Source organism: Pristiophorus japonicus, chromosome 6 (assembly GCF_044704955.1).
Source record: "Pristiophorus japonicus isolate sPriJap1 chromosome 6, sPriJap1.hap1, whole genome shotgun sequence".
NCBI lineage: Eukaryota > Metazoa > Chordata > Chondrichthyes > Pristiophoridae > Pristiophorus > Pristiophorus japonicus.
Window position 1 is genome coordinate 40450058 of NC_091982.1, and position 26275 is coordinate 40476332.

At 44.3% G+C, this 26275-nt stretch overlaps 1 protein-coding gene across 3 annotated transcripts in view; it reads right to left on the minus strand.

The window, feature by feature from the left end:
• Positions 1-614: 614 nt before the first annotated feature.
• LOC139265122 (cytokine receptor common subunit gamma-like) overlaps positions 615-26275 on the minus strand; it is a 90083-nt gene continuing 64422 nt past the window's right edge. The window contains exons 7-9 of one of the 3 annotated variants that reach the window (XM_070882029.1): positions 14646-14730; positions 3306-3552; positions 615-727 (exon numbers count right to left, since the gene is read on the minus strand). In XM_070882029.1, coding sequence (XP_070738130.1) covers positions 693-727; positions 3306-3552; positions 14646-14730 — 367 coding nt within the window. In that variant the 3' untranslated portion in view covers positions 615-692. Of the gene's footprint in view, positions 728-1965; positions 2223-3165; positions 3553-14645; positions 14731-26275 lie in introns of those variants that run through there. The other 2 variants (XM_070882031.1, XM_070882028.1) reach the window with 2 other exon arrangements.

Consider the following 26275-nt stretch of genomic DNA (forward strand, 5'->3'; position numbering starts at 1 on the left):
TGTAATTGGTTGTAAAGCACTTTGGGATGTCCTGAAGGCATGAAAGGTGCAGTGTAAATGCAAGTCTTTCTTTTCTTTTTAACACTGGTGGGTGGTCTGGCAGTCATTTTGATCAATGAAGGTGAGTGATCTAGAGAGACTCAAGGCAGGGGGAAATGGAATACAGAATAATTGATTACCATTAAAGGAAAATGTCTTTCATGGGATCATGCAGAGAGCCAGCACAGGCTCGATGGGCCAAAAGGCCTCCTTCTGTGCTGTAACCATTCTATGATTCTGTGATTCTTACACTTTATACCAGTTCTGTAGTCTCTGTGATAGTTGAAAAAGGCACGGGGCAATGGGGAAAGCAGTGCTTCTCTCATGAGCCTGGCTGGTGCTTGATGGAACATGTGGCAGCAGATCCCTTGTTCCTTTTCTATATGTCAGTTAGGTAGACCTGATCTCATTTGTCATTTATTACATTTGAAAATTCACTAGTTCAGAATTGTCAACTTTTTCCATTACTTTTTCGTAAGGTACATCCGCCCTATTGTATTATCAATTCACATCAATTTCACTTTTCAGATTTTCCACCGGTACACCTGTGGCATGTCGGACGAAAACTATGGAGGGTGAATAATGATAAGAAAGGGAGATTTCACGTACAGGGCACCGCCTCTCAGCCTGGCTGCCTGGTTAGTGTGCGCTGTCTATCCGATTTCCAACCCTCTTTGATAAGCTGCTCCTGGAAACATAAAACAATTGCCCAAATCAGCGAGAACTATGTGAAATCTCTTAAGGGTTAGAAATTCGCGATCCTAACGTGCGTTTTAACGCAATTTTTCACGTTAAAGTGAAGTTTTTATCCTAAAAATAAACTGCTTAAAATTTCAGAAACCTTAAGGATGGCATTGTCAAAATATCGGCATTTTCAGTGACGCCATACCTAAAAAGCGGTGCCGCCTAAGTTTGCCCGTTTGGCACTGCTATATTCACTTCGCAAAACACCGTTTTGAAAAACCTGGAGTTGCAGCTTCAAAAATGTCGGTATGTAAGAAGACCTACAAAAAAGTTAAGCTGAATTTTAAAACAATTGTTTTTTCAGTGATTCTGTTGCTAATGCTTTTTGAATGTTTTCTCAATTTTCATTTTTTTATTTTTGACAATTTTTTGGATGTTTTTTCCCCTGTAATTTTCACGATATCGTTATTTGACAAATAACACTGAGAAGAAGAAAAATTTCGCCATTTTTTAATGGGGCAAGTTTGGCCAAAAAATACCCCCGTCCTTAAAAAAACGGCCCTGCTGGAGGAATCGTGTTGGAAAACGCAGTCCTCTCTAACTTTACCGTGAGCGTTTTCCAACACGATTCCTCCAGCAGGGCCGTTTTTTTAAGGACGGGGGTATTTTTTGGCCAAACTTGCCCCATTAAAAAATGGCGAAATTTTTCTTCTTCTCAGTGTTATTTGTCACATAACGACAGTCTGGCGAATTTCTAGCCCTTATTTAATTATAGTCTTTACTCAGCTGTTTTTACTTCAGCTTACAATCTGTGTAGTATTTAAAGACAAGCTGGAAAGGCAATTGCCAAAATTTTTTTTAATGGAGCTATACGTCATTATTAAATTAATGAAACCTTCAGCAATTTGTTATATCCAGCTTGAATTAAAAACAAATGTTTTTATGACCAGTAATTCTTTAAAAAAAAATCGATATTATTGATTTGATCCCTCCCTAACATTGGTCAAGACTGCCATTTTGGAATCAGGACTCCAGGTTACTAAACTGTCCTTGAAGCCAATGGAAATAAAGAATAGGAGAGACATACAATGGGCTGTCAACTCATTTTCGCCCATTTTACACTACCAACTAAAATTATGATCTACCTCAATGTCTTTGAACAATTGAAACACCCATTTTGATGAGTTCAAGTAATGTTTTATCGTTGAAGCAAAACTTTTAAAACATTTTGGAGTACCTGTCCATGTGGAAATCTTCAAAGGCATATACAAAATTTTAAAGGTACACTGGAGACAGAATTACAGAATCATAATACATGCAAAGCATTTGTTAATTCAGCATCAAACAGCATGTTAAAAGTCTGGTATAAGTTACTTATGACACCACTTCACAGTAACAATCAATTGAACCCCACGCTATATTGCTCAGGCTGCCACCGACTTTCTCTCTCCTGGTCAGTTCTTGCCCACTGTTATGTTCCTCAGCCAGACTTGGTGCTGCTATAGCCTCAACAAAATATGAAACAAAACAAAAAATAAAAACACTCTCAGATCAGTCTCATATACGCATTACACAAGAATAGCAAGAAAATACACGGCAGTGTGCTTCAAGGTTGTGACATGCTTCATGGACAAAACACTTGCGCTTAGCTCTTTGATATGATTGCTCAATTGGTGAGATGTGATACAGCCTGGAAGCACACTTCTTACCATTAGTTATTTCTGCATATGGTCCTACTTTCAATATTTTTAAATCAGGAAAGATCAATCACAACATTTCAAATTCTCTCCCTTAAGAAGACAAGTCTATTCTTATGCCGTTATTGAAAAAAATGCCTACTCTATAGCAACACAAAATACCAATTTGGTATTTTGAAGCCAAGTGACTGATTTCCCAATCGGGAGCCCTCTGCTTAAATTTAAATTTAAATGAATGGATGAAAGATGTAGGCTTCGGGCCTACAATTTCCAAACCAGCACAGCCTACGACTGCCACTCCACTCCAGCAGCACTCAATTGGGAAATCAGCCCTCAAATAAGGAATAATATGTAAAGTAATACTTATTTTTTCCAAAAGCAAAATATGGTGGAGGCTGGAAGTCTGAAATAAAAACAGTAAATGCTGGTGACAGGCAGCATCTGTGGAGAGAGCAACAGAGTTAACGTTTTTAGGTTGATGAACGATTATCGGCCTGAAACGTTAACTCTGTTTATCTGGTCCAACTTTCTGTGTCTCGGATATACTAGAGGGATTAAAAGAAACGCCACAGTTTGCTATCTCAATTATAACTGGAAAATATTGGAAAAGCACAAGAGGTCGATCAGCTTCTGAAAGAGAAAGAGCGGCTGTTTCTCTCCCATATCCTGAATGGCATGTTGTGCATGTCCAACATTTTCTGTTTTAATTCCTTAGGGAGTTTACTGGGAAGATTAACAATTGCAGCGATTTTATTCCCGAAAGGCCCGCAGAAACTTTTAGGATTTTGTACCGCTCTATCTGGGATTTCTCCAGAGTCGTAAAAGTTTGCAAACACCGCAAAGACTAGACTCTCACGTAGATGTTTTCATTAATGGCATACCTACTGCTCTCTACAAAAACCGCAATATCAGAAAACAGCGTTGCTGGTGAGGTGTTTTTTGGTTGAATCTCTCCCCTGTTGCCAGGAATCGACGCCTTCCCTGGGATCTCTGTCCTTCCGAGCTGCTCGTAGGACCCTCCGTGGTCACTGCTCTGGAGGGAGTCGGGCGGCGACTCGCTCACGATGCACACATTCTCATGGTAGTTTGATTTGAAACCTTCCAATGTGTCCTTTGGGACGCCAAGCCAGTCCTGTAATGAGTAAAAGACCATAGTAAAGCGTTTGTGTACAGGCTGGGTCTCTTTTCTCTTGAATAACGATGGCTGAGGGTCACCTAATATAGGTCTTTAAAATTATGAAAGGTTTAGATAGAGTGGATACTTTGATAGAGGGGAAGAGCATAACTAGAGGCCGTTAATATAAGATAGTCACCAAGAAATCCAATAGGGAATTCAGAAGAAACTTCTTTACCCAGAGAGTGGTGAGAATGTGGAACTCGCTACCACAGGGAGTGGTTGATGCGAATAATATAGATGCATTTAAGGCGAAGTTAGACAAGTATATGGGGGAGAAGGGAATAGAGGGTTATGCTGATAGAGTTAGGTGAGGAAAGATGGGAGTAGGCTCGAGTGGAGCATAAACACCAGCATGGACTGGTTGGGCCGAATAGCATGTGCTGTATATCCTATGGAATCCACCAGTCCAGAGCTCCCCTGCCTATCTCCTGGATAGCCTGGAGCTTGTGAGTTGCATTGGAATGCCCATTCTGGGTATACAGCGTGCCACATATATGCTAGTGTCTTGGAAATAGGCTGGGCCCTGCACTGGGACTATCAGGTGGCTAGCTGAAGCTCTCCACCCAAGACCTACACCACTGACAACTTTGAACTTATTTCCATTCAAAATCATTGCCTTTTATATATTGAATAAAATTCCAGTTGATGCTGCTTACTCAATAATTTCATCAGATTATTCCTTCCTACAAGTGTAGATAAGTCACCCTACTCAAGAAGACATCCAACATCTGATTAAAACACCACACACCGTATTGAGATAGAATGGTACAAACCTCAATGTTTCCACATTCTAGCTACTGGGAGATTTTGGGGGGTGCGGGGGTGGTGGCAGTGGTGATCTACTTAACCATACAGTGAGTGGAGACAAGGTGGGACTGGCCTCAGTTACATCGAAAAGAGTTTGCATTTGTTTTTTTCCCCTCAGATCTCCCACCCTTCTCTGCTCAAGACACCGGGTGGTAATTTTGACTTTGAAGTCATTTACTTCAATGGAAATAAAAATGGGGAGAGATGTAAAACGGGCCACCAACTCACTATATCCCGGTTTACACAATCGCACAAAGTCAGGTTTACCCCCACTGCCTCGAGCTAGGCTACAATCCCATACATCCCCTGTACCCCACACAACTGCATGTTCTTCCTGTCAGAGACTCAACAGTAAATACAAGCAGGCTCCTGTGAAGCACCTTGGGATGTTTTACTATGTTACATAAATGCAAGTTGCTGCTGTTGTTAAAATATCGCAGCCAAGCCTGATCTTGTTCTCACCCAATGACCACACATAAGGCTTCTTTGGAATAGGTCTTTGGATTACAAATCGGAGTGGGGTCCTTTCTGATTCTTTCCCTCTCTATCTCGCCATCACGTTAACTGAAAAACATTAATTCAGCATAGTACAGGCTTGAACCTGGGCAACTTCTGGGTCTGAATGGCTCAGTGACACGACGGGCAGTACATTTTGCACTCAAACTTTATTTGTGATATTTTAATCCCCGTGTTGATTATTTTCTTGTAGTTTCCTGTTCTGATATCCTTCCCTCTCATTTTCTTCTTGCATGCTATTTTTTCTCCATTTGCGTTCACTTTTTCCTCTGTCGCTTGCTTTATTTTTCTTGCCTTCTCGCTCATGATTGCCGTTACATCCTGTTAACTTCCCCACTTTTCAATTCTATACCTCTAGAAATAAACCCTAGTGCTTGGTTTGCTTTTTTATGGCCTTGCCAACCGGTGTCGCTACTTTTAGTAATTTGTGTATTTGTATCCGAGATCCTTTGTTCCTCTACCCCACCTAGAGTCACACCCTCCAAGTAATAAGTGGCCTCCCTACTCTTCCTACCAAAATGTAATACCTCACATTTATCTGTGTTGAACTTCATTTCTCAATTATATGCTCATTCTGCAAGTTTATTAATGTCCTCCTGTAATTTGTTGCAGTCCTCCTCAGTACTGACTATTCCCCAATTTAGAAATTGTGTTTTTGATTCTAAAGTCTAAATCGTTAATATAAATTGTGAACAACAGTGATCCCAGCACTGATCCTTGTGGAACACCACTACCCACCTCCTGCCACTGTGAATAGTTACCCTTTACCCCTACTCTCTACTTTCTGCCTTGAAGCCAGCTAGCTATCCATTCTATTTGACCCCTGACTCCGCATCCTCTGACCTTGTTCATCAGTCTATTATGAGGTACCTTATCGAAGGTCTTTTGAAACTCTAGATCAATTACATCTACTACATTACCATTGTCTACTCTCTCGGATACCTCTTCAAAAAATTCAATGAGGTTGGTCAAGCAAAATGTTACCTTTTGAAATCCATGCTGAATATTTATTATTATATTTTTGGTTTCTAGATGTTCTTCTATTTTCTCCTTTAGTAGGGATTCCATTATTTTTCCTACCAGCGATGTTAAGCTGACTGGTCTATAATTCCCTGGACATGATCTATCCCCTTTCTTAGATTATAGGTATTGTGTTAGCTATCCACTAGTCCTCTGGCAGTACACCTTTTTCTAACAAATTATTAAATATGTGTAGTAATGCCTCTATCTCTTCCCTAGATTCTTTTAAAATGCATGGATACAATCCATCCAGACCAGGGGTTTTATCCTCTTTGAGTTTGATTGGTTTATTAACTATATCCTCTCTTTTTATTTTAAATGCACATCTCATTACTAGCCTCATCATCCAAAGTCATGTGTATCTGTTCTATTTCCCTGGTAAATACTGAAGCAAAATAATTATTTAACATTTCTTCCATCTCTCTATCATTACCTGTGGTATTATCCTGTCTATCCCTTAATGGCCCTATTCCCATCCCAACCTTCTTTTTTTTATTGATGTGCCTGTGAAATATTTTACTATTTTGTTTTTGTTGTTGTGGAGCCCGGAGGAGGTCCCGCGAAAAGTAATTTTAGCATTGACCTTCTCGTGACTCTTCTGCTGTACCGCTAGGTTTTACTGACCGGAGCATCCACGGAGCACTGCGCTCTGCCCAGTGGGCAGTTAAACCCGCATCAGGGATTTATTTTTATGTATAAGGACCCTCATTTGCATTGATTATTGAGCCTGCTATTTGATTCAGGCCGGCTTCTGGGCTACCAGCCGACAGCTCCTGGAAAAATGGTGGCTCCATTATAACCCCATTTCCGCCGGGAGGAGGAAGTTAACATCTCTTCCAATGTCTCTTAAGCCAAGTTTACAAGGGCAGCCAGTGGCGAACGTACGATCTTCCCGCCATCTCCCGCACTTGGAAATATAAATACCGTGCGTTGATGGCAGCAGAGACCCCAGTACAGTCAGAGCTCCCCAATTCAAATGGAGATCCATAATAATGTCATTACTCTGCATTCCCAATCAGTACCGCGTAAGAAATTAAACCGACGGAAGGTGATGCTAGGATGGCACTATTTTGCTGAAACCTAGCAGCAAGTTAAATGTTACTTTAGACATATTGAGACAGTGGCTGGGAGAGGAAGGAGGTGGGATTATGCATCCCTTTGTAATGATTTGCGCTCTTTCTGCGTCTGAAGGCGACAAACCTTAACATCTGGGCTGCTCAGAAACCACAGGCAACGGACGCACTTTAACTGAGGCTGTGCCAAAATGTTCCGGCTTGACCCATCCACCTCCACGGAGGTGTGTGGGGGGCCTGACCCATCCACCTCCATGGCACGAACCTGGTATTGCAGTACTTCCAGGAACGGCGCTTGGGCTCCAGGCCTTTTGGCTAAGAGCATTGGCGCAGGGTGATCCTTGATGTGTGCAAGGTGACCTCTGGCGTTTGTGATCTGACAAAGAATTGGAAAGATTGGCAACAAATTTATAAAAAAAAAAATGTTCCGTAAATCGTATCCAGTGAAAAAATTTAACAAGCAGAATCTCATTTCAATAAGAACAAGATTTTTCTTTACTGCACACAGTGCAGTCTTGGGCAGACCAAAGGCAGATTAGGTGACCGCTTTGCCAAACACCTGCGTTCTGCCCACGCATACGACACTGAGCTCCCTGTCACTTATATTTCAACTACCTCTCCCGCCCCCACTCTGACCTCTCTGTCTTTGGCCTTCTACACTGTTCTAATGGAGCTTGCGCATTTTGCAGTCCTCTGGCCTTCATATTAACTTTAATAACTTCAGACCTTAACTATGGCTTTCACTTTCTTGGCAGCTAGTCCCGGCAATGTGGAATGGGTGTGCCGATGTTTCTGGGGATAGAGGGAAGGGCCGAGTGGGTGTTTGGGATGCGGAGCGTCCATCGGAACACTGCTGGTGAAGTGGTCTGCACCCTTGTTTCTGTTTTCTTCTTCTACCAGGCTCCTGGGCTGCTGGAGCCTGTTTCACTTTGCCAGTTTTTCATGCTTCTCATTCTATTTGCACCACTTTAAGCTATTCCCATGTTCATGGTGTCTCATACATATCTTTATTTCTTTCTCTCATTACGCTTCCTATTGTCGCTTGCTAATATCACTTCTGCCAATTGGAAATGTTAAATAACAAGCTCTTCAACAGTTCAGTTGATAAGTGCATTGCCCTGTTTGGAACCGAACTATTGAGTGTAAAAGATCCACGGTTTGATTCCTGATACTTTCTGAGTTAAATGATCTCAGTCCAGGTGGCGGGAAGGACACTGCTCTTGGCCTCAGCATCCCTGGGTTAGAAAGGGCGGGGGTGATAACACAACAACAACAACTTGTACTTATATAGCGCCTTTAATGTAGTAAAAGGTCCCAGAGCACTTCACAGGAGTATTAAAGACAAAAGATCTGACACTGAGCCACATAAGGACAAATTAGGACCAATGACCAAAGGCTTGTTCAAAGAAGTAGTTTTTAAGGAGCATTTTAAAAGAAGAAAGAAAGGCGGAGAGTTTAGGGAGGGAATTCCAGTGCTTAGAGCCTAGGCAACAGTAGGCACAGGCACCAATGATTGAGCGATTATAATCAGGGATTCTCAAGAGGGCATAATTAGAGGAGCACAGATATCTTGCATGGTTGTGGGGCTGGAGGAAATTACACCCAGGGAGGGGTGAGGTAATGGAGGGATTTGAAAACCAGGATGAGAATTTTGGAATTGAGGCGTTGCTTAACCGGGAGCCACTGTAGGTCAGCGAGTACAAGGGTGATGAGTGAACGGGATTGGTGGAATTTAGGAACCGGGAGCCGAGTTTTGGATGACCTGAAGTTTACCTAGGGTAGACTGTGGGAGGCCAGCCAGGAGTGCACTGGAATAATCCAGTCTAGAGGTAACAAAGGCATGGATCAGGGTTTCAGCAGCGGATGAGCTGAGGCAGGGGCAGAGACGGGCGATGTTACGGAGATGGAAATGGGTGGTCCTAGTTATGCCGCGGATATGTGATCGGAAGCTCATTTCAGGGCCAAATAGGACACCGAGGTTGTGAACAGCGTGGTTCACCATCAGGCATATGTTAGGGAGACGGATGCAGTTGATGGTGGGGACCGAAACAATGGCTTTGGTCTTCCCTATATTTAATTGGAAAACATTTCTGCTCATCCAGAACTGGATGTCGGACTAGCGGTCTGACAATTTAGAGACCGGAGAGGGGGGTCAAGAGAAGTGGTAGTGAGGTAGAGTTCGGTGTCCTCAGCGTACATGTGGAAACTGGCGCTGTTTTCAGATGATGTCAGCCATATATTCCTGCTCCTAATCACTATATGGTGCCCCCCCTACTGGAAGGTATGTGTGCTGGTGTGGGCTGACAACAGCATTATGTGTATTGTCTCCCTAACACAGATGAGGTTGCACACAGGGAGGTTAAGACACTCCAGAGTGAGGAACAGGCCTTAGCGGCCGGCTCATATACAGTACTCCCAAGGGATGCTGGGATCCCTTGGGACTTCAGGGGATGCGCTCCCTGGTGGCGGAACATGGGAGTGCATGCTTTACAGATACACAACATCACTCCTCCCCAAATTCAAAGTGAAAACTATTTACAAGGTGAGGCGGGCGGGAGCCTTTCTTTCCCTGGTGGACCGCCTCGGTACAAATGTCTGTTCTGGTGTGTTGGCTGTGCCCTCGCTGGGCTGGCGTGTTATTGGCCCTTCAGGGCTGCTGGGTGAGCCTGGCCTTGCTGGGCTGTTGGGTGTGATGGGTTCGATTTCCTGGTCCGGCGTGGTGTCGTTGATCCGTTGGGTGTGTGTTGTGGGCTCGAAAAAGGTGGGGTCTGCTGTGGGTTGTTCAGGGCAGTCTGTGAATCGCAGCCTCGTTTGATCCAGGTGCTTTCTGCAAATTTGTCCATTGTCTAGTTTGACTACAAACATCCTACTCCCTTCTTTAGCTATCACCGTGCCCGCGATCCACTTGGGACCATGTCCATAGTTTAGCACATATACAGGGTCATTCAGATCAATTTCCCATGACACAGTGGCACGACCATCGTTTACATTTTGTTGCTGCCGCCTGCTCTCTACCTTATCATGCAGGTTGGGGTGAACCAGCGAGAGTCTGGTTTTAAGTGTCCTTTTCATGAGTAGCTCAGCCGGGGGCACCCCTGTGAGCAAGTGGGGACTCATGCGGTAGCTGAGCAGTACTCGGGATAGGCAGGTTTGGAGTGAGCCTTCTGTGACTCGTTTAAGGCTCTGTTTGATGGTTTGTACTGCCCGCTCTGCCTGCCCATTGGAGGCTTGTTTATACGGGGCCGAGGTGACATGTTTGATCCCATTGCGGGTCATGAATTCTTTAAATTCGGCACTGGTAAAACATGGCCCGTTGTCACTGACCAGTATGTCAGGCAGGCCGTGGGTGGCAAACATGGTCCTCAGGCTTTCAATGGTGGTGGTGGCGGTGCTTCCCGACATTATTTCACATTCAATCCATTTTGAAAAAGCATTCACCACCACCAAGAACATTTTACTGAGAAACGGGCCCGCATAGTCGATATGGATCCTCGACCATGGTCTGGAGGGCCAGGACCACAAACTTAGTGGTGCGTCTCTGGGCACGTTGGTCAACTGAGCACACACGCTGCTTTGCCGTACACAGGACTCTAAGTCAGAGTCGATACCGGGCCACCACACGTGGGATCTGGCTATCGCTTTCATCATTACTATACCCGGGTGTGTGTTGTGGAGATCCGAGATGAACGTCTCTCTGCCCTTTTTTGGTAGCACTACGCGATTACCCCACACCAGGCAGTCTGCCTGAATGGACAGCTCGTTCCTTTCGCCGCTGGAATGGCTTGATTAGCTCTTGCATTTCAACAGGGTGCTGGCCCGGCTCTCATGCAGTACACAGTTTTTTACTCGGGACAACAGAGGATCTTGGCTGGTCCAAGTCCTAATCTGGCGGGCTGTGACAGGTGATTTATCATTTTCAAATGCTTCCATGACCATCAACAAGTCTGCAGGCTGCGCCACCATCAACAAGTTTGCAGGCTGCATCATTTCCACCCCCGTGGTGGGCAATGGTAGCCGACTGAGAGCATCCGCACAGTTCTTGGTGCCAGGCCTGTGGCGGATGGTATAGTTATACGCTGATAACACGAGAGCCCACCTTTGTATGCGGGCTGAGGCATTAGTATTTATCCGCTTGTTTTCAGCGAACAGGGATGTGAGGGGCTTGTGATCAGTTTCCAGCTCAAATTTGAGGCCAAATAGGTACTGATGTATTTTCTTTACCCCGAACACACACGCTAATGCCTCTTTCTCAATCATGTTGTAGGCCCTCTCGACCTTAGTCAAGCTACAGGAAGCATAGGCAACAGGTTGCAACTTCCCTGCAACGTTAGCTCGTAGCAATACACACCCGACTCCGTACGACAACGCGTCACATTCTAGAACAAATCTTTTACACGGGTTATACAATACACGTAGCTTGTTGGAGCATAAAATGTTTCTGGCTTTCTCAAAAGCAATTACTTGTTTTTTTTTCCCCATACCCAGTTCTCACCTTTACGCAATAACACATGTAGGGGCTCTAAAAGGGTGCTTAACCCCAGTAGGAAGTTACCAAAATAGTTGTGGAGTCCCAGGAACGATCGCAGCTCCGTGACATTCTGTGGCCTGGGCGCATTCCTGATAGCCTCTGTCTTGGCGTCTGTGGGCCGAATGCCGTCCACCGCGATCTTTCTCCCCAAAAACTCCACTTCTGTTGCCAGGAAGACGCATTTCGACCTCTTCAGCCGCAGCCCTACGCGATCCAGTCGCTGGAGGACCTCCTCCAGGTTTTGTAGGTGCTCGACGGTGTCCCGACCCGTGACCAATATATCGTCCTGAAAGACCACCGTGTGTGGTACCGACTTCAGTAGGCTCTCCTTGTTTCTCTGGAAGATCGCTGCAGCCAACCGAATTCCAAACGGGCATCTGTTGTAGATGAACAGTCCCTTGTGCGTGTTGATGCAGGTGAGGCCCTTCGAAGACTCCTACAGTTCCTGCATCATGTAGGCCGAAGTCAGGTCGAGCTTGGTGAACGTCTTGCCTCCTGCCAGCATCACAAATAGGTCGTCTGCCTTAGGTAATGGGTATTGGTCCTGTCGCAAGAAACGATTAATAGTTACTTTATAATTGCCACAAATCCTCACCGTGCCATCACTCTTGAGTACTGGAACAATCGGGCTGGCCCACTCACTGAATTCCAATGGGGAGATGATGCCCTCGCGTTGCAGCCTGTCCAGCTCAATTTCCTCTCTCTCCCTCATCATGTGAGGTACCGCTCGCGCCTTGTGGTGAATGGGTCATGCCTCTGGGACCAAGTGGATCCGCACCTTCGCCCCGGAAAAGTTTCCAATAGCTGGCTCAAAAAGGGAAGGAAATTTGTTAAGAACCTGGGTACGTGAGGCCTCATCGACATGTGACAACATTCGGATGTCATCCCAGTTCCAGTGGATTTTGCCCAGCCAGCTCCTTCCAAGCAGTGTGGGGCCATCGCCCGGGACAATTCAGAGTGGCAGTTCGTGCACCATGCCCTCATAGGTGACCTTGACCATGGCGCTGCACAGAACAGTGATAAGCTCTTTGGGCTGGTCTGAATGCCTTGTTGCACCACAGTCTCTCAAACATCTTTTTACTCATGATGGATTGGCTAGCGCCAGTGTCCAGTTGCATGGCTACAGGTAAGCCATTCAATTTTCCGGTTAGCATTATAGGTGGACATTTCGTCGAAAATGTGTGCACCCCATGTACTTCAGCATCTGCCTCCTCTCTCTCTGAGGCTCGAAATTGCTTTGATCCACCATGGACCGATCTTCCTCTGCCACGTGGTGGTTAGCAGGTTTTGCAGAGTTTGCAGCCCGTCTACAAGCTTGTTGGAGGTACCCCATTGTTCCACAGCTCTTGCAAACATACCCTTTGAAGCGGCATGAATAGGCTGAATGGAGGCCTCCACAACGCCAACAAGGTGTGAATTGCCTTGCATTCATCCTTTGTTGGGGTCTCTGAGTCATCTGGGTCACCTGAGGCCTACTGGCAGTTGCAAACGCGTGGTTTCTGCCCTGTACAGTTCTGCTCGCAAACACAGTTCCAGTTAATTTATCAACATTGCTAGCACTTGTATGCTGAGAGATTTGTTTGCTGTTATCACTGGTGGACATAAACGCCTGTGCTTCGCAATGGCCTTACTGAGGGTCGGTGTCTCTACAGTCAAAAGTTTTCGGTGGATGGTCTCGTGGTCAATGCCCAATACAAAAAAGTCTCTGAGCATTTGCTGCAGGTAGCCATCAAACTCACATTGTCCTGCAAGTCGCCTTAGCTCGGCAACGTAGCTCGCCACTTCCTGACCTTCAGATCGCTGGCATGTGTAGAACCGATACCTCGCCATCAGCACGCTCTCCCTCGGGTTAAGATGCTCCCGAACCAGTGTACACAGCTCCTCATACGACTTATCTGTGGGTTTCACCGGAGCCAGAAGATTTTTCATGAGACTGTAGGTCGGAGCCCCGCAGACTGTGAGGAGGACCGCTCTCCTTTTTGCAGCGCTTCCTTCTCCGTCCAGCTCGTTGGCTACAAAGTACTGGTCTAGCCGTTCGACATAGGCTTCCTAGGCCTCACCCTCCGAGAACTTCTCCAGGATGCCCACAGTTTGCTGCATCTTTGCGTTGGATTCGTATTCTCGTCGCCAGTTATTGTGTTCCTAACACAGATGAGGCTGCACACAGGGAGATTAAAGTAACAGTGACCTCAGTCTTTAATAAGACACTCCAGTGTGAGGAACAGGCCTTTGGGGCCAGCTTATAGACAGTGCTCCCAAGGGATACTGGGATCCCCTGGGACTTCAGGGGATGCGCTCCCTGGTGACGGAACATGGGAGTACATGCTTTACAGATACACAACAACGTGCCTCAGAGTAAATTCGCCTGTTGACGCAAACTGTCTTGTGCTCACGTGTGAAGCAGTTTTAGTGAGATAACGGAGGGTGCCTGTCTATGGAACTGTCCTTCAGGACAAATCATCAACTTCAGAAGAAGGAAGAAAATCAAAGATTAAAAAAAAAATGAAAACAGCAGTATATCTATTTATTTCAAAAAAATTACATCCAGTACATTTCTGTGTCACACTTAAAAAGCACAGTATAAAATAAGAAAGCCAGTCTGATCTCTATTCAACCTGAGCATGTGCTAAGACTAATCAGCCTCTAATTGACCTGAGGATGGTTCAGATATTGTCCCTTGTAGCTTTTTAAAAGGACACAGCAAGTTACACACTGCAACACTGCAGCAGCAGAATAATACAGGTATAATGCTCCTAAAACAAAATTTATTCGGGCATGCTGTGAGCAACTGCATGGCTAATAGTCATTTATAATTTTCTCCTTAGTTTCACTCTGTTTCTGTAGTTTCCATCTGTTCGCCCCCATCCCCCACCATATAATCAATTCACCATTCCCTGGTTAAAGGGATGAGCAAGACCTACAACCTGTTCTCTGGTAATACCACTCTGTAGAAGGCCACTGGGGAGTTGAATCAAAATGTGGGCGGGATGATTTTCCACCCTCCCTGTGAGGAATTGCCTGAGTGATACCTCTCGAAAGACCAAAGGATTGAAAAGAATTTGCTTCAAAGAACAGAGGCTATTTTATTTCCTTCTATTTTTTACCTGAAAGTTGCCATTGTGGGTGTCGAACAAAGGGTCAAAGCTTCTGCCTGGATTCGGAATCTTTGGGATGATTATCACCTTCAACCTGCAAAATAATACAGCTGGTAAACCTTGACGTATCCATAAAACTGAGCAGGACATATGAATGAATAAGACAGAAGCAATCTGATTACAAGGCAGAGGTCCAGCAGTGGTAATTCCGATGTCAACGTACAGGGCTCCCCATTCAAGGTCAAATTGCAACTTCCCATCATGTACAAACTCATTTCTCAGCTGGGCTCTCTAACTGAGATCACCTAATGGAAGTCAGCACAGGTACAATTAATCCTGATTGTGAAAGCACTGTGGTTCAAATAGAGAGCCCTTCTTTTGAATTCTCTGTAAAACAAAATCTAATGCAACATAATTTCCTACATTACAACAGAAAGTACACTTCAAAATTACTTCATTCTCCAAGTAAAGGATCCCCTCGGAATGAGTGATCATAGCATGATTAAATTTCAAATTCAGATGGAGGGTGAGAAATTTGGATTCTTAACCAGCGTAGTAAGCTCAAATAAAGGAGACTATGAAGGTATGGGGACAGAGTTGGGTAAAGTGGACTCGGAAAATAGACTAAAGTGTAGGATGGTTGATGAACAGTGTGCTTTTACGGAGATATTTCACAACTCTCAAGAAAAATATATTCCAGTGAGGAGGAAAGGGTGTAAGAGAAAAGATAGCCATCCATGGCTAACTGAAGAAATAAAGGACGGTATCTAACTAAAAACAAGGGCATACAAAGTGGCCAAAACTAGTGGGAGGACAGAAGACTGGGAAGCTTTTAAAAGCCAGAAAAGAACAACTAAAAAAATGATCAAGAAAGGGAAGATAGACTATGAAAGTAAATTAGCACAAAATATAAAAACAGATAGCAAGAATTTCTATAGGTATATAAAAAGGAAAAGGGTGGCGAAAGTAAATGTCCTCCTAGAGGACGAGACCGGGGAACTAGTAATGGGGAACATGGAGATGGCAGAAACTCTGAACAAATATTTTGTATCAGTCTTTAAGGTAGAGGACACTAACAATATTCCGACAGTGGATAGTCTAGGGGCTATAGGAGGGGAGGAACTTAACACAATCACAATCACTAAGGAGTGGTACTCAGTAAGATAATGGGACTAAAGGCAGATAAATCCCCTGGACCGGATGGCTTGCATCCTAGGGTCTTAAGAGAAGTAACGGCAGGGATTGTGGATGCATTGGTTGTAATTTACCAAAATTCCCTGGATTCTGGAGAGGTCCCAGCAGATTGGAAAACTGCAAATGTAACGCCCCTATTTAAAAAAGGAGGTAGACAAAAACCAGGAAACTATAGACCAGTTAGCCTAACATCTGTGGTTGGGAAAATGTTGGAGTCCATTATTACAGAAGCAGTAGCAGGACATTTGGAAAAGCAAAATTCGGTCAGCCAGAGTCAGCATGGATTTATGACGGGGAAGTCATGTTTGACAAATCTGCTGGAGTTCTTTGAGGATGTAATGAACAGGGTGGATAAAGGGGAACCAGTGGATGTGGTGTATTTGGACTTCCAGAAGGCATTTGACAAGGTGCCATATAAAAGGTTACTGCACAAGATAACAATTCATGGGGTTGGGGGTAATATATTAGCATGGATAGAGGATTGGCTAAATAACCGAGAACAGAGAGTGGGGATAAATGGTTCATTCTTTGGTTGGCAACAGGTAACTAGTGGGGTGCCGCAGGGATCAGTGCTGGGACCACAACTATTTACAATCTACATTAATACTTGGACGAAGGGACTGAGTGTAACGTAGCCAAGTTTGCTGACGATACAAAGATGGGAGAAAAAGCAATGTGTGAGGAGGACACAAAAAATCTGCAAAAGGACATAGACAGGCTAAGTGAGTGGGCAAAAATTTGGCATGATGGAGTATAATGTTGGAAAGTGTGGGGTCATGCACTTTGGCAGATAAAAAATAAAGAGTAAGTTATTATTTAAATGGAGAAAGATTGCAAAGTGCCACAGTACAGTGGGACCTGGGGGCACTTGTGCATGAAACTCAAAAGGATAGTATGCAGGTACAGCAATTGATCAGGAAGGCCAATGGTATCTTGGCCTTTATTGCAAAGGGGATGGAGTATAAAAGCAGGGAAGTCTTGCTACAGCTATACAAGGTATTGATGAGGCCATACTTGGAATACTGCGTGCAGTTTTGGTTTCCATATTTACAAAAGGATATACTTGCCTTGGAGGCAGTTCAGAGAAGGTTAACTAGGTTGATTCCGGGGATGTTAAGGACAAAGGGTGTTAAAAAAAACAAGCCTGAAGGCTTTGTGTCTTAATGCAAGGAGTATCCGCAATAAGGTGGATGAATTAACTGTGCAAATAGATGTTAACAAATATGATGTGATTGGGATTACGGAGACGTGGCTCCAGGACGATCAGGGCTGGGAACTCAACATCCAGGGGTATTCAACATTCAGGAAGGATAGAATAAAAGGAAAAGGAGGTGGGGTAGCATTGCTGGTTAAAGAGGAGATTAATGCAATAGTTAGGAAAGACATTAGCTTGGATGATGTGGAATCTATATGGGTAGAGCTGCAGAACACCAAAGGGCAAAAAACGTTAGTGGGAGTTGTGTACAGACCTCCAAACAGTAGTAGTAATGTTGGGGAGGGCATCAAACAGGAAATTAGGGGTGCATGCAATAAAGATGCAGCAGTTATAATGGGTGACTTTAATATGCACATAGATTGGGCTAGCCAAACTGGAAGCAATACGGTGGAGGAGGATTTCCTGGAGTGCATAAGGGATGGTTTTCTAGACCAATATGTCGAGGAACCAACTAGGGGGGAGGCCATCTTAGACTGGGTGTTGTATAATGAGAGATGACTAATTAGCAATCTCATTGTGCGAGGCCCCTTGGGGAAGAGTGACCATAATATGGTGGAATTCTGCATTAGGATGGAGAATGATACAGTTAATTCAGAGACCATGGTCCAGAACTTAAAGAAGGGTAACTTTGAAGGTATGAGGCGTGAATTGGCTAGGATAGATTGGCGAATGATACTTAAGGGGTTGACTGTAGATGGGCAATGGCAGACATTTAGAGACCGCATGGATGAATTACAACAATTGTACATTCCTGTCTGGCGTAAAAATAAAAAAGGGAAGGTGGCTCAACCGTGGCTATCTAGGGAAATCAGGGATAGTATTAAAGCCAAGGAAGTGGCATACAAATTGGCCAGAAATAGCAGCGAACCTGGGGACTGGGAGAAATTTAGAACTCAGCAGAGGAGGACAAAGGGTTTGATTAGGGCAGGGAAAATGGAGTACAAGAAGAAGCTTACAGGGAACATTAAGGCGGATTGCAAAAGTTTCTATAGATATGTAAAGAGAAAAAGGTTAGTAAAGACAAACATAGGTCCCCTGCAGTCAGAATCAGGGGAAGTCATAACGGGGAACAAAGAAATGGCAGACCAATTGAACAAGTACTTTGGTTCAGTATTCACTAAGGAGGACACAAACAACCTTCCGGATATAAAAGGGGTCAGAGGGTCTAGTAGGGAGGAGGAACTGAGGGAAATCTTTATTAGTTGGAAAATTGTGTTGGGGAAATTGATGGGATTGAAGGCCGATAAATCCCCAGGGCCTGATGGACTGCATCCCAGAGTACTTAAGGAAGTGGCCTTGGAAATAGCGGATGCATTGACAGTCATTTTCCAACATTCCATTGACTCTGGATCAGTTCCTATCGAGTGGAGGGTAGCCAATGTAACCCCACTTTTTAAAAAAGGAGGGAGAGAGAAAACAGGGAATTATAGACCGGTCAGCCTGACCTCAGTAGTGGGTAAAATGATGGAATCAATTATTAAGGATGTCATAGCAGCGCATTTGGAAAATGGTGACATGATAGGTCCAAGTCAGCATGGATTTGTGAAGGGGAAATCATGCTTGACAAATCTTCTGGAATTTTTTGAGGATGTTTCCAGTAAAGTGGACAAAGGAGAACCAGTTGATGTGGTATATTTGGACTTTCAGAAGGCTTTCGACAAGGTCCCACACAAGAGATTAATGTGCAAAGTTAAAGCACATGGGATTGGGGGTAGTGTGCTGACGTGGATTGAGAACTGGTTGTCAGACAGGAAGCAAAGAGTAGGAGTAAATGGGTACTTTTCAGAATGGCAGGCAATGACTAGTGGGGTACCGCAAGATTCTGTGCTGGGGCCCCAGCTGTTTACATTGTACATTAATGATTTAGACGAGGAGATTAAATGTAGTATCTCCAAATTTGCGGATGACACTAAGTTGGGTGGCAGTGTGAGCTGCGAGGAGGATGCTATGAGGCTGCAGAGTGACTTGGATAGGTTAGGTGAGTGGGCAAATGCATGGCAGATGAAGTATAATGTGGATAAATTGGTGGTAAAAACAGAGAGACAGACTATTATCTGAATGGTGACAGATTAGGAAAAGGGGAGGTGCAACGAGACCTGGGTGTCATGGTACATCAGTCATTGAAGGTTGGCATGCAGGTACAGCAGGCGGTTAAGAGGGCAAATGGCATGTTGGCCTTCATAGCGAGGGGATTTGAGTACAGGGGCAGGGAGGTTTTGCTACAGTTGTACAGGGCCTTGGTGAGGCCACACCTGGAGTATTGTGTACAATTTTGGTCTCCTAACTTGAGGAAGGACATTCTTGCTATTGAGGGAGTGCAGCGAAGATTCACCAGACTGATTCCCGGGATGGCGGGACTGACCTATCAAGAAAGACTGGATCAACTGGGCTTGTATTCACTGGAGTTCAGAAGAATGAGAGGGGACCTCATAGAAACGTTTAAAATTCTGATGGGTTTAGACAGGTTAGATGCAGGAAGAATGTTCCCAATGTTGGGGAAGTCCAGAACCAGGGTTCACAGTCTAAGGATAAGGGGTAAGCCATTTAGGACCGAGATGAGGAGAGACTTCTTCACCCAGAGAGTGGTGAACCTGTGGAATTCTCTGCCACAGAAAGTGGTTGGGGCCAATTCACTAAATATATTCAAAAGGGAGTTAGATGAAGTCCTTACTACTCGGGGGATCAAGGGGTATGGCGAGAAAGCAGGAAGGGGGTACTAAAGTTTCATGTTCAGCCATGAACTCATTGAATGGCGGTGCAGGCTAGAAGGGCTGAATGGCCTGCTCCTGCACCTATTTTCTATGTTTCTATGTTTCTATGAGGGGTTGACTTTTGAGGAAAGGTTGAGTAGGTTGGGCCTCTACTCATTGGAATTCAGAAGAATGAGAGGTGATCTTATCGAAACGTATAAGATTATGAGGGGGCTTGACAAGGTGGATGCAGAGAGGATGTTTCCACTGATGGGGGAGATTAGAACTAGAGGGCATGACCTTAGAATAAGGTGCCACCCATTTAAAACAGAGATGAAGAGGAATTTCTTCTCTCAGAGAGTTGTAAATCTGTGGAATTCGCTGCCTCAGGGAGCTGTGGAAGCTGGGACATTGAATAAATTTAAGACGAAAATAGACAGTTTAAACGATAAGGGGTTATGGGGTTATGGGGAGCGGGTGGGGAAGTGGAGCTGAATCCATGATCGGTTCAGCCATGATCTTATTGAATGGCGGAGCAGGCTCGAGGGGCCGTATGACCTACTCCTGTTCCTATTTCTTATGTTCTTATGTTCTGGCTGTAAAGCTCTTTGGGACGTCCTGAGGATGTGAAAGGCTCTATATAAATTCAAGTCTTTTTTTTTATAAGGGATCATTTTTAGCAAAGCAGTGCAGCCTGGGAGCATCTATCAGAATATTGGGCAACAAGGATAGCAAACACGTTACACTGTCTGGCCAATATTGCTTCCATTTAAATTAGTTGATGGAAAATTAGGTGGGTTGTGTAAAGCGCACACAATTCCCTGCATCCAATACTCTGACTGCACGCTATTCTGCTGAAAATTAGCCCTATATTCCATGGATGGATTGCCGCAAATATATAAACTGTCATCTATCCTACATGGTTACTGCTTGCACTATTCCAAGGTGTGCCACCAGAGGGCACCGCAGTGGGAGACTTGCAAATTACCTGTACAGGCGGCCTGGCCTAGTATAAAAGGCAGGCCACCAGATGTGATTCTCACTCTGGAGTTAACAATAAAGGACTAAGGTCACTACAGTTCAAGTACAACACATTGCCTCGTGGAGTCATTATCAGAGCATCTAAAGACATAACATAAATATTCTACAGATCTAGACACAAATATAATGGAGAGGTCTGCAAATGCAAGAATAAACATTTTGTGGCGAGACATGGTTATACTATAATAAAAAACAGAAAATGCTGGAAATCAGCAGATCTCGCAGCATTTGTGGAGAGTTAACATTTCAGGTCGATGATCTTTCATCACAACTGGAAGAAGTTAGAGATTTAACAGTTTATAAGCAAGTACAGATGCTGGGAAAGAGGGGAAGGGAGGAAAGAACAAAATGGAAGGTCTATGATGGGATGGAAGGCAGGAGAGATTAATTGACAAAAGGTATGATTGCTCAAAGCACAAGGAGATGTTAATGGGACAAGTAAAGAAACAAAAGATGGGTGGAGAAGAGGTGTAAATGGGTATACCAGAAGCATCAACAGCTGCCAACTGATAAAATAGGGGCAGAGGTTATGGTCTGAAATTGTTGAACTCGATGTTGAGTCCAGAAGACTGTAAAGATCCCAATAGAAAGATGAGGTGCTGTTCCTCGAGCTTACGTTGAGCATCGGTATGCATAGCGTAAGAGGCCAAGGACAGAGAGCTCAGAGTGGGAGTGGAACGATGAACAGTAGAATAAGAACACAATAACTAGGAGCAGGAGTATGCCACCTAGCCCCTTGAGCCTGCTCCGCCATTTAATACGATCATGACTGATCTGATCATGGAATCAGCTCCACTTCCCTGCCTGCACCCAATAGCCCTTTATTCCCTTATTGCTCAAAAATCTGTCTATCTCCGATATTCAATGACCCAGCCTCCATAGCTCTCTGGGGCAGAGAATTCGACAGATTTATAACCCTCTGAGAGAAGAAATTCCTCCTCATCTCAGTTTTAAATGGGCGGCCCCTTATTCTGAGTCGATGTCCGCTAGTTTTGGGCCACTCATTATCTTATATATTTCGATAAGATCACCTCTCATTCTTCTGAACTCCAATGAGTATAGGCCCAACCAACTCAACCTATCTTCACAAGTCAACCTCCTTACCTCTGAAATCAACCTAGTGAACCTTCTCTGAATTGCCTCCAATGCAAGTATATCCTTCCTTCAATATGGAGACCAAAACTGTACACAGTACTCTCGGTGTGGCCTCACCAATACCCTGTACAGTTGTAGCAGGACTTCTCTGCTTTTATACTCTATCCCCCTTGCAATAAAGGCCAACATTCCATTTGCCTTCCTGGTTACTTGCTGTACCTGCATACTCACTTTTTGTGTTTCATGCACAAGGACCCACAGGTCCCTCTGTACTGCAGTACTTAGCAATTGTTCTCCATTTAAATTATAATTTGCTTTTCTATTATTTCTGCCAAAGTGGATAACCTCACATTTTCCCACATTATACTCCATCTGCCAAAATTTTGTCAACTCACTTAGCCTGTATATATCCCTTTGCAAATTTTTTGTGTCCTCCTCACAATTTCCTTCCCCACCCATCTTTGTATCATCAGCAAACTTGGCTACATTACACTTGGTCTCTTCATCCAAGTTATTAATATAGCTTGTAAATATTTGAGGCCCCAGCACTGATCCCTGCGGCACCCCACTACTCACTGTTTGCCAACCGGAAAATTACTCATTTATCTCGAATCTCTGTTTTCTGTTAGTTAGCCAATCTTCTATCCATGCTAATATATTACCACCAATCCCGTGAACTTTTATCTTGTGCAGTAACCTTTTATGTGGCACTTTATCAAATGCCTTCCGGAAATCCAAATACACCATATCCACTAGTTCCTCTTGTCCACCCTGCTCGTTACATCCTCAAAGAACTCCAACAAATTTGTCAAACATGATTTCCATTTCATAAAACCATGCTGGCTCTGCTTAATTGAATTATGCTTTTCCAAATGTCATGCTACTGCTTCTTTAATAATGGACTCAGACAGCTGTTAGGCTAACTGGTCTATAGTTCCCTGCTTTCTGTCTGCCTCCTTTTTTAAATAGGGGCGTTACATTTATGGTTTTGCAATCTCCTGGGACCTCCCCAGAATCCAGAAAATGTTGGTAGATTGCAACCAATGCATCCATTATCTCTGCAGCCACTTCCTTTAAGACCCTAGGATGCAAGCCATCAGGTCCAGAGGACTTGTCTGCTTTTCGTCCCATTATTTTACCAAGTACTACTTCATTAGTGATTGTATTAAGTTCCTCCCTCTCTATAGCCCCTTGATTATTCTCTGTTGGGATGTTTTTAGTGTCTTCTACCGTCAAGACCGATGGAAAATATTTGTTCAACGTCTCTGCCATTTCCCTGTTCCCCATTATTAATTCCCCAGTCTCATCCTCCAGGGGACCAACATTTACTTTAGCCACTCTTTTCCTTTTTATGTACCGCAGAAACTCTTAATATCTGTTTTTATATTTTGTGTTAGTTTACTTTCATAATCTATCTTCCCTCTCTTTATTATTTGTTTAGTCATTCTTTGCTGGCTTTTAAAAGTTTCCCAATTCTCTTGGCCACATTGTATGCCCTTGTTTTCAATTTGATACGATCCCTTATTTCCTTAGTTAGGAATGGATGGTATCAAATTATCCCTTCTCTTACAGAATTAAAGTGACAGGCGACCGGAAGTGCAGGTCACACTTGCGGACTGAATAGAGGTGTTTTGCAAACCAGTCAACCAATATGCGTTTGTTCTCCCCTGTGTAGAGGACACCACATCGTGAACGGCGAATACACTATACGAAATTGAAAGAAGTACAAGTAAATTGCTGTTTCACCTGGAAGGATTGTTTGGGGCCCTGGATGGTGGGAAGGGAGGAGGTAAAAGGGCAAGTGTTGCATCTCCAATACTTGCTTGAGAAGGTGCCGTGGGAAGGGGGGGGAGTACTGGGGGTGATTGTGAAGTGGACCAGGATGTCGCAGAGGGAACGGTCCCTTCGGAATGCTGAGAGGGGAGGGGAGGGGAAGATGTGTTTGGTGGTGGGATCACGCTGAAGGTGTCGGAAATGGCGGAGGATGAACCGCTAAATGTGGAGGCTGGTAGGGTGAAAGATGAGGACAAGGGGAACCCTATCATGGTTCTGGGAGGGTGGGGAAGGGGTGACAACAGAAGTGTGGGAAATGGAACAGTCATGGTTGAGAGCCATGTCAACCATGATGTAGGGGAATTCTCAGTTGAGGAAAGAGGAAGACATATTGAAAGCACTAGTATGAAATGTGGCATTGTCAGAATAGATGTGACGGTGACGGAGAAACTGGAAGAATGGAATAGAGTCCTTACATGAAGCGTGGTGGGAGGATGTGTCGTCAGGTAGCTGTGGCAGTCAGTGGGCTTATAGTGGATGTTTGGCGATAGCCTATCCCCTATAAGCTATGGTTAGACTATAGATTGTCTAGCCTCATGGCCACTTGTACTCCACCATCCTTCACCTCCAGCAGTGAGAAAGGGAAAAGATAACTAAACCGAGTCCTGGTTCTGGCAGATACTGATTGTTATGTATGCAACACCTTGTAACCAGCATTTTACTGTCATCAGAATCTGTTGGAGTCCCAAGGGATCCCAGCATCCCTTGGGAGCACTGCATATAAGCAGGCCTCCTATGCTGTGCCAGCAATCTGGAGTCAGAATAAAGAGACTAAGGTCACACTTATTCAAGTCTACAGTACTCAGTCACATTGCTTTATTTGAGACATAACACTGATAGCTTAGTGAACAGAGAAAGATAACATAAAGGGAAAGAGAAACAAGATACAGGAGAAAAGATAAAATGGAAAGAGAGAGGACAAACAGAGATGAACTAATTTTCCTTCCCTCCAATAGTTTATTTTTCTCCTTTTGCTCTCTTTGTCCACACATTTTCTCCATTTCAGAGGAAGCCTAGAGACCTCCTCTCAGGACCCCACCAGAGATACCATATGCCCAGCCGTCACAAGAATTGCACATAAGAATATAAGAACATAAGAATTAGGAACAGGAGTAGGCCATCTCGCCCCTCGAGCCTGCTCCGCCATTCAACAAGATCATGGCTGATCTGGCCGTGGACTCAGCTCCACTTACCCGCCCGCTCCCCATAACCCTTAATCCCCTTATTGGTTAAAAATCTAACTATCTGTGATTTGAATACATTCAATGAGCTAGCCTCAACTGTTTCCTTGGACAGAGAATTCCACAGATTCACAACCCTCTGGGAGAAGAAATTCCTTCTCAACTCGGTTTTAAATTGGTTCCCCCGTATTTTGAGGCTGTGCCCCCTAGTTCTAGTCTCCCCGACCAGTGGAAACAACCTCTCTGCCTCTATCTTGTCTATCCCTTTCATTATTTTAAATGTTTCTATAAGATCACCCCTCATCCTTCTGAACTCCAACGAGCAAAGACCCAGTCTACTCAATCTATCATCATAAGGTAATCCCCTCACCTCCGGAATCAGCCTAGTGAATCGTCTCTGTACCCCCTCCAAAGCTAGTATATCCTTCCTTAAGTAAGGTGACCAAAACTGCACGCAGTACTCCAGGTGCAGCCTCACCAATACCTTGTACAGTTGCAGGAGGACCTCCCTGCTTTTGTACTCCATCCCTCTCGCAATCAAGGCCAGCATTCCATTCGCCTTCCCAATTACCTGCTGCACCTGCAAACTAACTTTTTGGGATTCATGCACAAGGACCCCCAGGTCCCTCTGCACCGCAGCATGTTGTAATTTCTCTCCATTCAAATAATATTCCCTTTTACTGTTTTTTTTCCAAGGTGGATGACCTCACATTTTCCGACATTGTATTCCATCTGCCAAACCTTAGCCCATTCGCTTAACCTATCTAAATCTCTTTGCAGCCTCTCTGTGTCCTCTACACAACCCGCTTTCCCACTAATCTTTGTGTCATCTGCAAATTTTGTTACACTACACTCTATCCCCTCTTCCAGGTCATCTATGTATATTGTAAACAGTTGTGGTCCCAACACCGATCCCTGTGGCACACCACTAACCACCGATTTCCAACCCGAAAAGGACCCATTTATCCCGACTCTCTGCTTTCTATTAGCCAGCCAATTCTCGATCCATGCTAATACATTTCCTCTGACTCCGCGTACCTTTATCTTCTGCAGTAACCTTTTGTGTGGCACCTTATCGAATGCCTTTTGGAAATCTAAATACACCACATCCATCGGTACACCTCTATCCGCCATGCTCGTTATATCCTCAAAGAATTCTAGTAAATTAGTTAAACATGATTTCCCTTTCATGAATCCATGTTACGTCTGCTTGATTGCACTATTCCTATCTAGATGTCCCGCTATTTCTTCCTTAATGATAGCTTCAAGCATTTTCCCCACTACAGATGTCAAACTAACCGGCCTATAGTTACCTGCCTTTTGTCTGTCCCCTTTTTTAAACAGAGGCGTTACATTAGCTGTTTTCCAATCCGCTGGTACCCCCCCAGA